The sequence below is a fragment of the Papio anubis genome, chromosome X, assembly GCF_008728515.1.
Source record: "Papio anubis isolate 15944 chromosome X, Panubis1.0, whole genome shotgun sequence".
NCBI lineage: Eukaryota > Metazoa > Chordata > Mammalia > Primates > Cercopithecidae > Papio > Papio anubis.
In genome coordinates, this window is record NC_044996.1 from 93,838,443 (window position 1) to 93,855,457 (window position 17,015).

Genomic DNA, 17,015 nt, shown 5'->3' on the forward strand with positions numbered 1-17,015 from the left:
ACCCCTTCCAACTTATTTTTACTAAAGTAATATGTTGACACAATGGTAGTTAAGATGCATTAATTCCTTCATTCAATAAATATGTATGGAGGGCATTCGCTGTGCCTGCTTTACGTCCTGAGAATACAGTGGTGGACAAGATAGAAATAGTCCCTACCCTTGTGGAACTTATATTTTAATGGAGGAGACAGACCATAACAAATAATTATAAAAAAGAATTTGTCATGAAGAAAAATAAAGTAGGGAAAGCGGGTAGAGATTGTGTTATTTTAGACAGAGTGGTCAGGGATGGCTTCTCTCAGAAGGTGACATTTGAGATGAAACTTGAATGAATGCAGGAGTGAGCAATGCAGATATCTGGGGGAAGAGTTTTTTGGGGGGTAGGAAGAAGAATAAGTGCCAGGACCCTGAAAAGGGAGACTGTCTAGACTGTCTGAGGATCAGTGAAGAGAATAGTATGGTTGTTGTGAAGTGAGTGAGGGGGAAGTGGCAGAAGATGAGGTCAGAGAGGTGACATGGGACAGATTCAATGGCAACAAGATGTTAGAGGAAGTAGTGCAAAAATAAGCGGAAGACTGTTCAGCATGGACTTGAAACATTACGAGTCAGGTCTTAAGATATTTAAATAAAATAGTCAAAAGGTGTTAACTTTTTATGTGCTTGCTCCCCTACCAACCAACAATGCAGGCCCCAATTCATGGCCTAGCCCAAAGCTTACCTCTCCCTTGTTTTAGAACCTGTCTGTGCTCTGTGCTTCCCTTCCTCACTCTGCAACCCTCTACCAACACCCTCTAGGTGAGCATGTGACTTTGGGTATGCACCCTAATTAAAGGACTCATGGAAGCAACTTCTTGCCAACATCTAGTGGCTCTCTGAGGTGTGCTTGGAAGCAAGCACTTTCCCTGCCAGGGGTCCTGGAATAAACCTATCTATGCCCCCAGTGTTTTTGTTTTGTTTAGTGTCAAAGGCCCTTTGGGGGCAGTTCCTTTCTAACGGTGAGACAGCAGTGGCAGTGAGACCAACCACTGTGTACTATTTGGGCCTCAGTTTCCTTATCTTCAAAATGAATCATTCAAAAACTTAGTGTCCCAGTGTTTAGATGAAAATGAACCTTTAAAAGCCAATCATCATGCTCATGAGAAATAGAAATATAACTTGGCTCCTAAAGATGAGAAGATGGTCAAACTTACTCATAACAAGAAATATGCAAATTAAAACTAGACCACGTTACCATTTTTTTTTCTTGTCTAGAACATTGGCAAAAAAAAAAATACAAAAACAAACAAACAAACAAACAAACAAACACACTTGATTGGGGAGGCCATGGGGGAATAGGCACTCTCATAGACTAAGAATGGAAGTGCTGAGTGACACAAGCCCTATGGAGGTGAATTTGACAGTATCTATGAAAACTACAGACGCATATGCATTTTGACCTAGTAATTCTATTTCTCGGAATTTTTCATATAGACGTGTATGTAAAAGGATATGTATGAGGCTATTCATTGTGGCATTATTTGTAATAGCAAAAGACTGAAAACTACTAAATTATTCATCATAGTGGACTGGTTAAATACGTTATGGTATATCCATATAGTGGAATATCTTGCAACTGTAAAAAAGAGCAAGGAAGCAATTTGTTGATATGGAAAAAATCTCCAAAATATACTGTGAAGGAGAAAAAGAGCGAGGTGCAGAACAATATGCATAGTATTAAAAGGGGTGGATAAGAATATCTATTTATATTTACTAGTATATACATGAAGAACTACTGGAAGGTATTTAAGAAAGTAATGGCAGTATTGAACTGTGAGTGAGGATATGGGGGCTGTAGGAGATTGAGAAGATCAGAGAAAAGATAAAAGATAGCAGCAAGAGTTTTCATTAAGTATTATGTGTATATATGTATTTCTTTTTTAAAAAACTGAACCATGTGAATATATTAACTAGACAAGAATTAAATTAAGAAGTAGGAAAAAAGAATTACACTAACACTGTCCATAAATGAAATAGCCATGAGGGTATAAACTAGAGTGAGCATAGGAAGCTTAGAGAGAAAATTCTGTAATTAAGGCGACTTGAACTTTAGCATCAAACCTCATTTGGTCACAGATGGGAAGACAGTGGGAAGTAGGCCCGGCAGGCAGTCCCAGGAGACTACAGGGGCAGCCCCATCTAGCATTTCCCCCTGAGGCAGAGAATATCTGAATTTGAGCAAGGCCAAGTTTGTCAAGAGAATCTTGTGAACCAGGTGACAAAGATGGGTGCCACTGAGGGCAGGAATATAATAATGTTGAGAAGATTTATAACCAGTAAACAATCCTTTCCACAAGGTTGCTTTTGAATAGAATGATGTTAATCATAAGGGAGTGTCCAGTATTATTCCACAATTTTAACTGACAATTCACATGGAAACATAGAAGGCTGGCTTATGAACTTTGAAGTACTCAAAGCTGGAGGAAGAGATATTGCATGACAGAATCAAGATTGAAAAATGACCTTGACAGGCTAACAGGTCAAAGTCCAGGGATGAAATGTAAAGGGAATAAATGTGAAGCTTGCCCTTTAGGCTCAAGGACATAAATTGTACCAGAACAGGACAATACGAACTTGACTTGGCAGCATCAAGTGTGAAAAGAGCTTAGGGGATTTAGTTGACTTTAAGCTCCTGATGAGTCAACGGCCTGAAAGAACCTTTCGAAAAAAGCTCATGTTTCTTTGAGCTGCATTAATACAACCACAGCACCCTAAACAGGGAGCCAACTGTCCCACTCAAATTTATTCTGTTCACTCCACAGAAAGATGCGAAATTGGCATAGGTTGGCTTACCATTCTCTTCCTGTACTTTAAAAATCCTCCTTTACTAATGTCAACTAATTTAACCTTCATGACACACCTGAGTACAATTATTATTCCTTATTGGCAGAAAACAAATGACAGATTAATCACAGAGAGGTTAAGTAACTTGTCCAAGGGCATATAGTAAATGATAGAGTGTGTTTCTAGGACTAGTAGTATCAGCAGCATCTGGGACTTGTTAGAGATGCAAAATCCTGGGCCCCACCCAGATCTACTGAATCAAATGCTCTGGGGGTAGTGTTTCAAACTGTCTGAAACACAGAAATCTGTGTTTTAACATGCCTTTCAGATGCTTCTGATACAACAACCACTGCACTTCACTATTTTTTCTCCATATGAGCCAGTGCTGCTATCTTAGTCATCGCTCAGCACTGAGCCTTACATACAGTAATACATTCATTCAGTAAATGTAAATTTATTAATGGATTCATGTAACAAATCTTGGCTGTGCGTATACCATATACCCAGGTCTCAGTCAAGTGCTAAGGATACAGAGAGTTCACAGGCTGGGGTGGAAGATGGACACCATTATAACGTCATGTGTTAGGTGCTTTGAGATATGTGTTCTTGGTTTATAGTCAAAGAAGTAATTGATTTGTTTGGGAGAGTGGGAAGAGGCCATTACAGAAGCTGTTAAACAGAGAAGACAATGTTTGATTTTGAGCTGGACCCTAAAAGATAAGAGAAGGAATTTACCAAGCAGACTGAATAGGAAAAAGGGATAATTGGAAGGAATTCTCAGAAATTAGAGTCTATTGACTGAATAAATACATGTGCGAACAGATGGGTGTGACTCAACGCTAGCAAGGCCTTTCTCAGAAAGTCATGAGCTAGATGCCTTCATGACTTCAGCTGGGTGCTGAAGAAAGCCAGGGGGCATTGAACCAGACCATCTTTAAGGACCTTACATCGCTAAGAGTCTATGACTGGAAGATGCAAAAGATTCCTCTGGGAAGGGACCTTCCAGTAGGAAACTTACCCATTAAAGGGCACAAGATCACAGCCAAGAAGCCAGAAAGAAAGAGTCAAGAAGATAGGGAAGCCTTGAAAGACACTTCTAAGAAGTTCCAGGACAAGTAGCACATGACAGAAAGAAGTGTTGGCAGAGAGGGAGATTCAATTGGATCAGGAATGCAGATCACTAGGAGGAAAAGTTAAAAGCTAACTCATGGGATGTTAAATAAGACACCAAACAAAAAGAATAGATTAGCCCAGGTGCTCCTAAGCAATAATATCGTACTACTGGTGGAAAGAAAAAGAAAGTGTAACAGTGCCATCATTTGAGAAGCTACAACAAGCATAAGAAGTGATATAGGATAGGAAGAAATAAATTTTAAAAACACCAATACAAAGACAGGAAACACAGAACACGTTTGGCCCAGTTACAAAGGAGAGGCGGCAACCCTCTTAACAAGTATTTAGGGTCATTTGTGGCATGCTGAGGTGGGCCATCTGCTTAAAGACATCTTTGTCAGGTCCCTGTGGGGGTGGGCAAAATGTCTCAGATTCAAAACTAGGTTGATTTCACTACCAGCCTGATTTTGCTTAGCTGACCAGTTTGCTACTTTTCCTCTTGTATCAATTGCATCTTCCCTAGTCCCTCATTCTCCTCTCTAGGCAAGTATATCTTATTTACTAAGTCATGAATCTCATCACCTCTTTGGTCAACTACCTGGTGGGTGACTCCATGTGGATAACTATTTGAGTAGATCTGATAATAATATATGCATGTATACCTGAGTGAATTCAGTTTTGTGTCTTTACATGTTATTATGGGGACATATGAGTATACTTGCCTTCAGAAACCTGTATGGATGGCTCATTCCATGTACTAAGGTCTAGCTATATCTGTGTTAGGGTTGGAAAAATAACTGGAAGGATCTAGAGTGGCTGTGTGTGTGTGCATGAGCATATATATGAGCATGCACATACACATGTGGTATGTCTAGTTCTAAAACTATGTTGTAACGGCTACAGGAATCTTTGCCCCCTTCTGTTCTCTAAGGAAACCATCTACTCTTCTTTCTTTTCCTTTCTCTGCTTCCAGCTAATGCTGGCTCTTCCCTGGCAATGAAGTGAGCAACTAGCATCAATATGGGGATAATTTTTAAGTCAGTGAAATGAGGATTCACTAATCACTCTTGGATCAGTGGATATCCCATATGTCAGAGGTGGACAAATTAGCAAATTAGAGAAATATAGATTAAAACATTCCAGGAAGAATTTGAACTTTCCTCCAGTAAGTGAAATTGACCATATATAGGGTGAAACTAACCATACACAAACTGAAATTTATGAGCAGTGTATCTCTTCTCTGGCTTAGTGAAATAGTAGCCTGTCAGTGGTAAGTATATTAGATTTCTAAATTTCTTAGTGTTAGTAAAATAGGTTAGGTCTTTTAAGCTGTGATATGTGATTTTGATCTTGACAGCTCCCACTCTTTAATAATGAGTAATGGGAGAAGCAAATGAACAAGTCAATGGCAAAAAGGAGAGTCTCTCAGAAAAAGCGAAGAAAAAGTAGGCAAGGAGAGGTGAATTCAAAAGGCAAGTGCCAAAGAGTGAATCATCCCTGTGGGGTCTGCACTTTTTATTAGGCTAGGAGACGAGGTATTTAGTTGCCCAAGAAGTCAAGGGATTTAATTTTGTGGTCCATTGAGGTTATGTTTTTAGATACTTAGGCCCTTCACATATTATCATCTATCCTCACAATAGATAGCTTCATTCCCATTTACAGTTGGGGAAAGCAAAGCTCAGAGAATGTAAGTGACTAACCCAACATCACATATCTAGTAAGTAACTAAAGCTCATAATTGCCTGGCTCTTGTTTTTTTCCTTACATCATGATACCTCCATGTATTACTTATTCTTAAACAAACACAAAAACTGTACAAAATACCCTTCCTCTTGGCTCCTGCTTTTTTTGTTCTAACATTGCTAGACCTCTTGATAGAAGACTCTATACAAAGTTTATTCTTGCTGCATTGATTTCATTACTACCTCCTTTCTGCTCAACCTCCTCTAAATGGTTAACATTCCTAAGGTTTTCTCATTTCCAAATGTCTCTACCATTCCCTTGGCACTTAGCATATGACACATTAAATTGTTAATTGTTGTATTATATCAATAGCCCGAATCCACAATAATCAATAGCTCTGGCAATGCCCATGTCTTAGATCTTTCTGTAGCCTTCAGACACCTTGAGAATAGAGTTCTTAATAAATTACTAGTGTCCAGGAATTGACAAAGCATCAATGAAGAGTGTTGGGGTGATGATCATGTTAGTTTCATATTTAGGAACAACATTGGTGTTAGTTTCCATTTTAAAAGTAAAATAACCTGGCCTTCATGGAGTTCTTCCTTGACCACCTGGACACGAACTTATTTCATGACTTATCCAGTGTTTGGAAATCATGAAAAAGCTGAAATCAATTCTGATCAGAAACAATTGTGACCGAGCTACAGAGAACGTGCCCACATACATATACATCAGAAAGAACAACATTCACAACCCCAAAGGTAAGAGAATCAGGAGCTATCTATATACACAAGCACATTCCTACTTCCCAAAAATGTTTGACGGTTTGAGGAGAATAATTTAATTGCAGTCCTTCTTCCCAGCCTTTGCACCTTCCCTCCATCCCCAATGTGCTTCTGAGGTTAAGATTTAACTACTCACCATCGCCTTTGGGGTCGCTTAGAGCAGTGGGAGGAATGACTGATGAGCGATGGCTTCCGAAGCAACATTCCTTGGAAAACCGTCTCCTACAGTCATCATGCACCTGAAACGACAAGAGAAGAGCAGAGAAAAAAAAGGAGGGGGAGAGAAAGGATACCATTGATCAGTCTTGAGTTCCAATACCAAGATTTAGATCCTTAGTATTTAATCTCCCTTACCGAGATTTGGTGCCATACATATATCCCTAACTCACCTGAACACCCCCATTCTACTCTGAGCCTACACTGTCCCTCAGTGTGGCCTCAGAACTCTGATCCTTTCAAAGGTAGCTTTCAGAAGATACCCACCTACAGGCACTGAGAAATCACCAGTCCTAAGGTACAACCTTAGTGGCCTACAGAATGGGGAATTTACATGCAGTATAAAAGAGTTAATACTAATAATCTAATATTACACTTCAATCCTTATAACAACAGGTGTGTGAGGTAGAAAAGACATTATTGAATTCATTTTAAAAATGAGGATACCAAAGCTCAGAGAGGTCAAGGGTTTTGCCTAAGGTCAAACAGCTGGGAAGTGACAGCTGAGACTTTGCTGTCTTTTCCACAAGTGGCCATTCTTTCCAGATTTCTGACATCTTCAAGTGCCACTTCCTGGAAAATTACACAGTTTCTAGGGGGCATGAAACTGGCCTGGTTGTTCAAAAGCCATTGAAAAAGAAAAAGAAAAAAAAAAAACAAAAAAACCGAGGACAACTGGAGTCTTCTAAGAAGCAGCTCATACTTCAATTTCTTCTTGTCTAGAAAACTCAGTTTTGGGGAAGCATCTAAAATGCTAGAAATCGAGATCAGTGTCTCTCAACTTCAGCATTACTGATATTTTGAGCCAGGTAGTTCTTTGCTATGAGAGGCTGACCTGTGCATTGTAGGAGGTTCAGCAGAATCCCACGCCTCTACCCACTACATGTCAGTAGCACTTCCCTCCACCCTGAGTTGCAAAAATAAAAAATGTCTCCACGCATTGACAAATGTCTCCTGGGGAGCTAAATTACCCCCAGTTGAGGACAGGACCACTGGTTTAGAGGCATGGTAGTGTTGTAGTTAAGAGTGTGGTCAGCTGGGAATGGTGGCTTATGCTTGTAAGCCCAGCACTTTGGGAGGCAAAGGTGGGAGGATCGCTTGAGCCCAGGAGTTTGAGACCAGCCTGGGCAACATAGCAAGACTTAAAAATTAAAAATTTAGCTGGGCATGGTGGCATGTGCCTGTAGTACCGGCTACTCTGAGGAGGCTGAGGTGAGAGGAGCCCACCTCACATGAGCCCAGGAGTTTGAGGCTGCAGTGAACTGTGATTGTGCTACTGCACTCCAGCCTGGGCAACATAGTGAGACCCTGTCTCAAAAACAAAAAACAAAACAAAACAAAAAGAGCATAGTCTTTGCAGCATTATGTATGAATCAAGACTCTTGCTTACTGGCTGAATGACCTTGGACAAATCACTTCACGTTTCTGACCCTCACTTTCCTCATCTGTAAAATGGGAACAAATGAGGCCCGGTTTAGGCTTATTGGAAGGACTAAATGAGATCATGTATATTAAGCACTCAGTATATAGTGGCAATAATAATGTGTTAATATCATCAACCATTTTTAATTAATAAAGGTTACAAGTTCCTAGGAAATAGTAAATGAGAAAGGGAGAAGGTTTCTCAAAGGCAGACTCAGAACTTATTTTTTAATTGCCCATACTGCCATTAGAGAGTTCAGCTTTTCCCATTTGTTAGTAGGCCTCACCAACTAAGAAGCAACAAAGATGATCTTAAATCTTTCTCCCAAAGGCTCCATAGCCAGATCTGGAAAGGCAGGATACTAAGCTTTATACTATGGAATCTGTTTAACCTGTTTTGAGATAAGGGATTCTTAGGTTTCTATCTATGTGTATACATGGTCGAGCTCTAATCCACCCCTTCGCCAGGAGTTAAGTTCTCTAAATATCAAGAAGATGAGAAGAGTCTTACCGTAGAATTACACCACAGGCAGCGGAAGTCTTGAAGTCTCTGATAACTGCCACAGCTCTCATGACATACTGCACACTGAGAGCTAACAGGCATGTTTCCTTCTACCCACTGATGGGGCATGTTCTGCAGAAAGGTAAAAAGACACAGGAGGTAGAAGTTAGAGATATAAGGGGAGGAAGGGCCAATTGGAATAATTGTACTACTCCATGGAGGACATTAGGTAAATGACCCAGGCTCTTCATAGTCCTGCCCTCCCTACTCCAATGCTAGTGAACAATGACAAGAGGGAGGTTCATTCTTCCAGATAAGTTGGATTGTGAGCCTGGGACTTTGCTTATCTGGAGTTAGGAAGAAGTCTTCCTTCCCCTGTGTATCCTGGTTGAAGGGGAGATGGGAGAGGCAGACTGTGGGAAGACATGGCTGGTACTTACTACTTCATCTGCAGGCAGGAGGAGGTCATCAGTGATAGACAATGTATTCCACTTGCAGTCTTTGCTTGCTCTCAAAGCACATAATCTGTGAGATTTCACTTTGCACACTGTGAGAAGAAGAAGAAAAAAGATGGGTGTGAATCTGGTAACAGTGAGGACTCTAATTCCCTTCCCTAAGCTGCTGTGAAAGTTAGAACACAGATGCATTCTATATAGTTCTAACGTACCTCCAAAAACCTATTTCCAATAGAATCCAGTTCCTTTTTATTCTTACTGGCTAATCTTTTTACTGTCTAGCTTGAATGAAAATTGATGGTAAGAATGAGGTGATTTCTGTCTTTTTAACACTTGTGATAATATAGTCCTATTCCCCCATACTCATCCCTCTATTTTCATCCCCCTCATGCTAGTTTCCTCCCTTTTTCTTTCCTCAGTCAGGGTTAACCTCACACCAGAGTCAGTGACCTAATGTGAGTTAATGATACTAAAGCCACATGAGTTCCTTCATCCCTATATCTACCCACTGAGCTTCACTTCCTAAAGGAATCAGAAAGGTACCTTCACAGATGATGGCATCTCTGGATAAGGCAGGAATGCTCTCTCGACAAACATTGCAGTGCTGAGTCCGGTGGCTGTAGCTGGAGTACCAATAGTGCATTCCAACAAGAAAAGGGTTATTTTCTGCTGCAGGTATCTAAAATAAACAAAAGAGAAGAGAGAATGGAGGATGAATCACAGAGACGGATTAAAGAGGGCCTGAAAATCTGCTGCTAAGTCTAAAATGGCCTACTGTATAGGTGTCAGAGCGTGTGAAGAGGAAGACTGAAAGCTGGAGCCAATACCTGGGACCTGGGATTTTTTTTGTGTGTTTTTGTTTGTTTTGCCAGTCATTTTCAAAAAGAAAAATAATAGAGGGGCAGATCCTGGAATAGAAGCTGAAGTGCAGTGGCTCACTGCAACTTCTGCCTCCTGGATTCAAGTGATTCTCCTGCCTCAGCCTCCCGAGTAGCTGGGACTACAGGCGTGCACCACCACGCCCAGCTAATTTTTGTATTTTTGGTAGAGACAGGGTTTCACCATATTGGCCAGGATGGTCTCCATCTCTTGACCTCATGATCCGCCTGCCTCGGCCTCCCAAAGTGCTGGGATTACAAGCGCAAGCCACCGTGCCTGGCCAGGAGTAATGATCTTTATATTGCTTGGCCATTCACTCTATTGGCTTAGTTCAAGCAAAAATGTGTTCTGTTAGCCTTGGCCTTGGTTCTCTTTAAGTAGTAAGCAAAAGGAGGCATTAAGTTGGAAATTCAGTGATATCCAAATGTTCTAGCCAGGGAATAAAGACAGGAGATAAGGCTCTGACTCTGGGCTAAGGAATATTCTATAAGGCTTTAACTACCTTCTGGAGGTATACACTTCCCTTCCTGGCTGCCAGGTGAACAGAGCATTGCTTTACCTGGACAACAGTTTCATCTCAGGGGATTCTTTTAGGAATCCCTTGAGTATTCTTTTAGGAATACCACGCTCTGACTGCCTATAGCAGTTTCCTGATTAATCAGCTTAATTCATTCAATAATCCATTAAACAAATATTTACTGAGTAAATACTTTGTGTTCGGCACTTTTCAAAGCATTTGAGATATAGTGAACAAGACACAACCCCTGCCCACATGGAGTGGCATCCTTTTTGGTGTCCTCTTTCATGGTACTGAGTTTGACATTTTTTGTTAACATGCCTTAACATTTTTTGTTAAATGCTGCATTTGTATATCACAGTCTGACTTTCATGACTGTAGGGAAGGCACAGGGTATACCAGCAACAGTTCTGAGATTGAAAGAAGGGAAGGGTGAGCACCAAAAAAAAAACAAAAAAAAAAAACCAAAAAACTCCAAGGACTCTTACACCTTTTCACTAATTCCTGTTAATGTCTGATTTTCTCCTTCTCTGCCTTCCCCTGAAGTTTAGACATAGGCGTACAAAGAGCTTTTCATTCTTGACATTATAATGAGTTGGGTGTATAAAGGCATGACAAGACTTTAAAAAGAACTATATTTTCTTCCTGACATCAGTTGACAGTGGGGAGACAGAGAGAGAGAGAGAGAGAGAGAGAAAGCTATTGAGGGCTCTAGCACATTAAGTATTCATTCTTGATCAATTTACAGGAATTAGTTATCCAAGACATAGCCTACACATAGCCCTCTCTGATCACTCCTTCCCACTTCTGGCATGCTGGTTATGTGCTAAGCTACTGTTGATTTGACCTGGAACCTTCTGGAAGGGAAAGCTATTTTGATGAACTAAAGGCTCACATGTTCTGGGATTGCTTTGTGATTGTAATGTTTATTGTATATTAAGGCACTGGAAAGCTCTAGGGTGATTAGAATAGAAGATGGAGAGTCCTGAGGAAGTGACATACTCTTGGCTTTGGCACTTTGAGCTCCTAGAACCTTTCTACTCCCCAAGTCACTAGATTGTAATTCTACAAGCATCTTCTTTTTTTTTCCTCCCAGTCTCCTCTCCTCCAACAATTACTAAGAATCTATTATGTATCATCTACCATGGTAGGCACTGGAGATGCAGAGATGAATAAACCGTAGCTGTTTCCATCAAGGAATTTATAGTCTACTGGAGGAAACAAATTCTAAAATCATTCCTGTCTAGAGTGACAAGTGAGCTCTTCTAGAATGTGCAAGCTTTCACAGTACTGCGTGGAAGAAATTCAGAGCTCTGCCTGGGTATAATATTAATTTCATGGTCCGAATTGCCTACAGAATACATAGGAATATGTAAAATGGACATTGCTTAGGTTCAGCAATTGAGGTAATGGAATTCATATTCCTTGTGTACATCCTATTCTGTAAGGAAATGTTGATGCTTCCCACCCTGGATGAGTATGTGTGGTGATTGAACTGTGTCCCCTCAGAAATGTGTTCAAGTCCTAACCCTTGGCACCTATGAATGTGACCTTACTTGGAAATAGAGGTTTAACAGATATAATCAAGTTAAGATGAGGCCATATTGGATTAGAATGGGCCCTAATCCAATGACTGGTATCCTTATAAAAAAAGAGGAATTTGGACACAGACACACACACACAAAGAGGAGAACACCTTGTGAAGATACAGAGCACACAGACACAGGGGAGAACACCAGGTGACAATGAAGGCAGAGATTGGAGTGATGCATCTGCAAGCCAAAAAATGCCAAAGTTTGCCTGCTATCACCAGAAGCTAGGAGGAGGCAAAGAAGGATCCTCCCCTAGGGTCACTGGAGAAAGCATGGCTCTGCAGATACCTTAATTTGGGACTTCTAGACTCTAAAACTGTGAGACAGTAAATTACTGTTGGTTTTAAGTCATCCAGTTTGTAGTTATTTTATTATGGCAGCCCTAGGAAACTAATACAGATTTTGGTACTGGGAAGTGGGGTGCTGCTGTAACAAATACCTAAAAATGTGCAAGTGGCTTTGGAACTGGGTAATGGGTAAAGCCTAGAAGAATTTTGAGACACATGCTAGAAAAAGCCTAGATTGCCTTGAACCAAGTGTTTCTAAAAATATGAACATTAAAGGTGTTTCTGGTGAGGCCTTATGTGAATATGTGGAATGTATTGGAAACTAAAGGAAAGGTAATACTTTTATAAGGTAGCAGAGAACATGACTGATTTTGTCCTACTGTTGGGTGGAAAGTAGACTTTATGAGCAATAAACTTGAATATTTGACTGAGGAGATTTCCAAGCAAAGTATAAGAGGCGCATCTTGGTTTCTCTTTGCTGTTTATAGTAGTATGTGACAGGGAAGTGATGCATTGAGGAAAGAAATTGTGTTAGTCTACTCAGGCTGTCATAAAAAAATACCATAGACTGAATGGCTTAAAAACAGAAATCTATTTTCTCACAGTTTACAGCTGGAAAGTCCAAGATCAAGGTATCAATCAGTTCAGTTTTTGGTGAGGGCTTCCTTTCTGGCTTGTAGAAGGCCACCTTCTCACTGTGTACTCTTGTGGTTTTTCCTCAATGTGTGCATGTAGGGAAAGAGAGAGAGAGAAGAAAGAGAGAGAGAGAAAGAGAGAGAGAATATCTATTTCTTTTCCTCTTATTATAAGGCCACCAATCCTATCGGATTAGGTCTCCACCCTATGGCCACATTTAACCTTATTTGCCTCCTAAATGTCCTATCTCCAAAGTCACATTAGGGGTTAGGGCATCAACATGTTAATTCGGGTGGAGGGCACACAATGGAGTCCATAACAGAACTATCAAGCAAAAAGTCACCAGAACTAGAAGATTTAGAAAATTCTCAGCTTATCCATATTGCAAAACACAAGAAAGTGTGCCCTGCAGAGAACACCAAGGGTGTGTCTGGACAAACTTTTGCTGGAGAGATGAGATGTGGGACACCTGGCTCTGATTAACCATTTCAGCAGAACACTGTCAGATTGGACTGAACTTGGACTGAAGGGGACAGATATGGGATAAAAGGAAGGAAGGTTGTCAGACTTTATAGGCATGAAACACACTGATAAAGCGACTCAGCTGTGAACATGTGTTATCCTTCAAGAAAATGGAAGAATGACTTCCAGGGGTAGCTCAGAGGCCAGCAAGGTTGCCGAGAGAGGCTCAGAGGCCAGAGACGCTGCTATTGCCATTATAGGCCCAAAGCATGTGGGCCCAAGGGGCAGGGGCACTGTCTCCTCGGTTCCAGAGGGTGGAGTTGTCTCCTGGGTTCCAGAAGGTGGGGCTACCTCCTTGGTTATGCAGGGGATTGTGGGGGGATTGACACTCCAGTGAGCTAAGTGGGTAGGGTCAGAGAACAGAACACCTAGCCACAGAGAATTATTCTCAGGCCTGGAAAACCTGATGGAATTTGCCCTGCTGAGTTGCCAATTTTTTTAGACCTGCAACCATTTTATTCCTTCCATTTTATCCCTTTCAAAATGGGAGTATCTGTCCTATGCCTGCCCCAACATTGTATTTTGGAAGCATATAGCTTGCTTTCTTGGTTTCACAGGTCCACAGACGGAGAGGAATATTGCCCAGGATGGACCATACACAGAGTCTCACTCATACCTGATTTAGATTATTTACAAAATGATATTTTGGACTTAGATTTAATGCTGGAATGTGCTACGGCTTTTGAGGATGTTGAGATGACAGTGAATGTATTTTGCACATTAGAAGGACATGAACTTGGGGGGAATAGGGGGTGAATCTTGTGGATTGAATTGTGTCCCCCCAAGGGATATGTTCAAGTCCTAATGTCCACTATCTGTGACTGTGATTCTATATGGAAGTAGGGTCTTTGAGGATACAACAAATTTAAGATGAGATCATACTATATTATGGTGGCCTCAATCCAATGACTACTATCTTTATAAAAAGAGAAATTTGAACATAGATACATACAGAGAGGAGAACACCATGTGAAGATACAGAGGGAACAGGCACAGGGGAGAATACTAGGTGATGACAAAGGCAGAGATTGGAGTGATGTGGCAGAAAACTAAAGAACACCAAGAATTACCAGCAACCACCAGAAGCTAGGAAGACACCAAAAAAAAAAAAAAAAAAAAAAAGCTCCCCTAAATCTTACAGAGAGATCGTGGCCCTGTTGACGTGTTGATTTCAGACTTCTAGGCTCTAGGACTCTGAGAAAATAAATTTCTGTTGCTTTCAGCTACAAAATTTGCAGTAATTTGTTACAGCAGCCTTAGGAAACTAATACAGTATGTCATTATAGGTCTTCTTACTTGTTGACACAGATTAAAAATCCACTTTGAAGACAGATTTAAAACTGTGGCATATACACAAACCACGGATCTCTAAATGCTAAAGAAAGAGTCTTCTTTAAAGTTTTCAGTGTGTGGTTCTTGGGTTTTTGTGTTTGATTTTTACCCTCTCTAAAATACTTAGGTGAATACATTCATGCAGTCCATTGCTCCGATCAGATTCTTCATTTGCAATGGACTGAATGCTTGTGTACCCCCTTCATATCATATGTTGAAATCCTAACCCTCAAGGTGATGGTATTAGGAGATGGGGCCTTTGGGAGGTGATTAGGTCATGAGATTGGCATCTTCATGAATCAGATTAGCACCCTTATAAAAGAGGCCCCAGAAACCCACCTCACTCCTCTTTCCACCATATGAAGACACAAGAAGACAATTGTCTATGAACCAGGAAGTGGGTCTTCACCAGACACTGAGTCTGCCAGTGGGTTGATCTTGGACTCTCTGGCTTCCAGAATTGTAAGAAATAATGTTTGCTATTTGAAGTCACCTGGTCTGTGGAATTTTTTATAGCAGCCCAAACTGACCAAGACAGGAATTGGTACTGAGAAGTGAGGAGTACTGCTATAACAAATACTTAAAAATATAGAAACAACTTTGAAACTGGGTAATGGGTAGAGGCTAGAAGAGTTTTGAGGTACATGCCAAGAAAGCCTAGATTGTTCTGAATAGAATTTTAAAGGAGATTTTGGTGAGAGCTCAGAAAGGGAAAAGGAGAACTGTAGAGAAAGCTTCTATCTTCTTAGAGTATACCTCAGTAATCATGAACAGAATTTTGGTAAAAATATGGACCGGCCAAGAACATGTTACTGGACAATAAAGAAAAAGTGATTGTTGTTATAAAGTGGCAAAGAACTTGACTGAATTGTGTTTGTATGCTAGTGTTTGATGGAAAGTAGAACTTGTGGATGATGAAATTCAATATTTAGCTGAGGATATTTGGTTCCTCCTGACTGCTTATAGTAAAATGTAAGATAGAGAGTGACATCAGCAAGATGGTGGAATAGGAGTTCTCCAGCTTCTCTCCCTGCACTACAGAAATCCATATGGCAACTATCCACAGGCCAGAATACCATTGTGAATATCCCAGAACTTGGGAGTGAGGCTGAGGCTCCCCCCTTGGACCACAGAACTGAGAAAAGCCAGGGTCAAATGGTAAGAGGAATGGTTCTCTTTTACTGTGCCACTTCCCCCTCAAGCTGGTGCAGTGCCACAGAGAATTTCCCTGAAGTTATGGTTTCTAAGTGGGAAAAGAGAGTTGAAGGCAGATATTCAACTTCCTCACATTTTGGAACCCTTCACAGGCAATCCACTCCTGTCTTGTCCCATGGGAAACATTGGTAGTACCAGCAGGGCTAGGTCACCTGGGGTCAGTTAGAAGCAAAAAATGGGGTGGGGCTCACAGTAATCAATGTATAGATCTTAGTGGCTGCTCTGTGTTCCTGCCAATGGAAGTACCACATCAGAGGAGCTAGCCAATAGCACCATGCTGCAGGAAACATGGTCCACGGGTCTTCTGGGCTTGAATTCCTAGCTAGCTTCTTCAGACAACCTGGGTGCTCTAACTCTTCCCCAGGCCAAGGGATAACTGTTAGGCCAGCAATTACCCAGAACACCTGGCCCCATCCAACCGTAGTGTCAGGGAGGTGATCCAATAATTCTGATGCTCATTGACAACAAAGCCAGACAAGGACACAACAAAAAGAGAAAACTACAGGCTAACATCCCTGACAAACACAGATGCAAAAATCCTCAATAAAATATTAGCAAACTGAATTTAAGAATACATTGAAAGAATCATTTACCATGATCAAGTGGGATTTATTCCTGAGCTAAAAAGATGATGCAACATACATAAATCAATAAATGTGATTCACCATATCAACAAATGAAGAATTAAAATCACATGATAATCTCAGTGATGCAGAAAAAGCATTTGACAAAATTCAAGACCCTTTCAGGATTTAAAAAAGAAAAAAACCTCCCAACAGATTAGGTATAGAGGGAATGCACCTCAGCATAATAAAGGTCACATGACAAACTGATAGCTAGTATCATTCTAAATAGTAAAATGTTGAAAGCTTTTCCTCTAAAATCAGGGACAAGGATGCCCACTCTCATCACTTCTTTTCAAATTCTGATAATTCTGATAATTATTACATGTAAAGACCAGAGCAATTAGGCAGGAGAAATAAATAAAAGATATGCTAATAGGAAAGAAACAAGTGAAATTGCCTCTAGTTGCTGATGA

General features: G+C 40.7%; 1 protein-coding gene across 1 annotated transcript in view; it reads right to left on the reverse strand.

Moving 5' to 3' along the window:
- DGKK (diacylglycerol kinase kappa) overlaps positions 1-17,015 on the reverse strand; it is a 109,300-nt gene that overhangs the window by 32,669 nt on the left and 59,616 nt on the right. Inside the window, exons 5-8 of the mRNA XM_009197613.4 lie at positions 9,540-9,675; positions 8,982-9,088; positions 8,551-8,673; positions 6,538-6,640 (exon numbers count right to left, since the gene is read on the reverse strand). Coding sequence (XP_009195877.2) covers positions 6,538-6,640; positions 8,551-8,673; positions 8,982-9,088; positions 9,540-9,675 — 469 coding nt within the window. The remainder of the gene's footprint in view (positions 1-6,537; positions 6,641-8,550; positions 8,674-8,981; positions 9,089-9,539; positions 9,676-17,015) is intronic.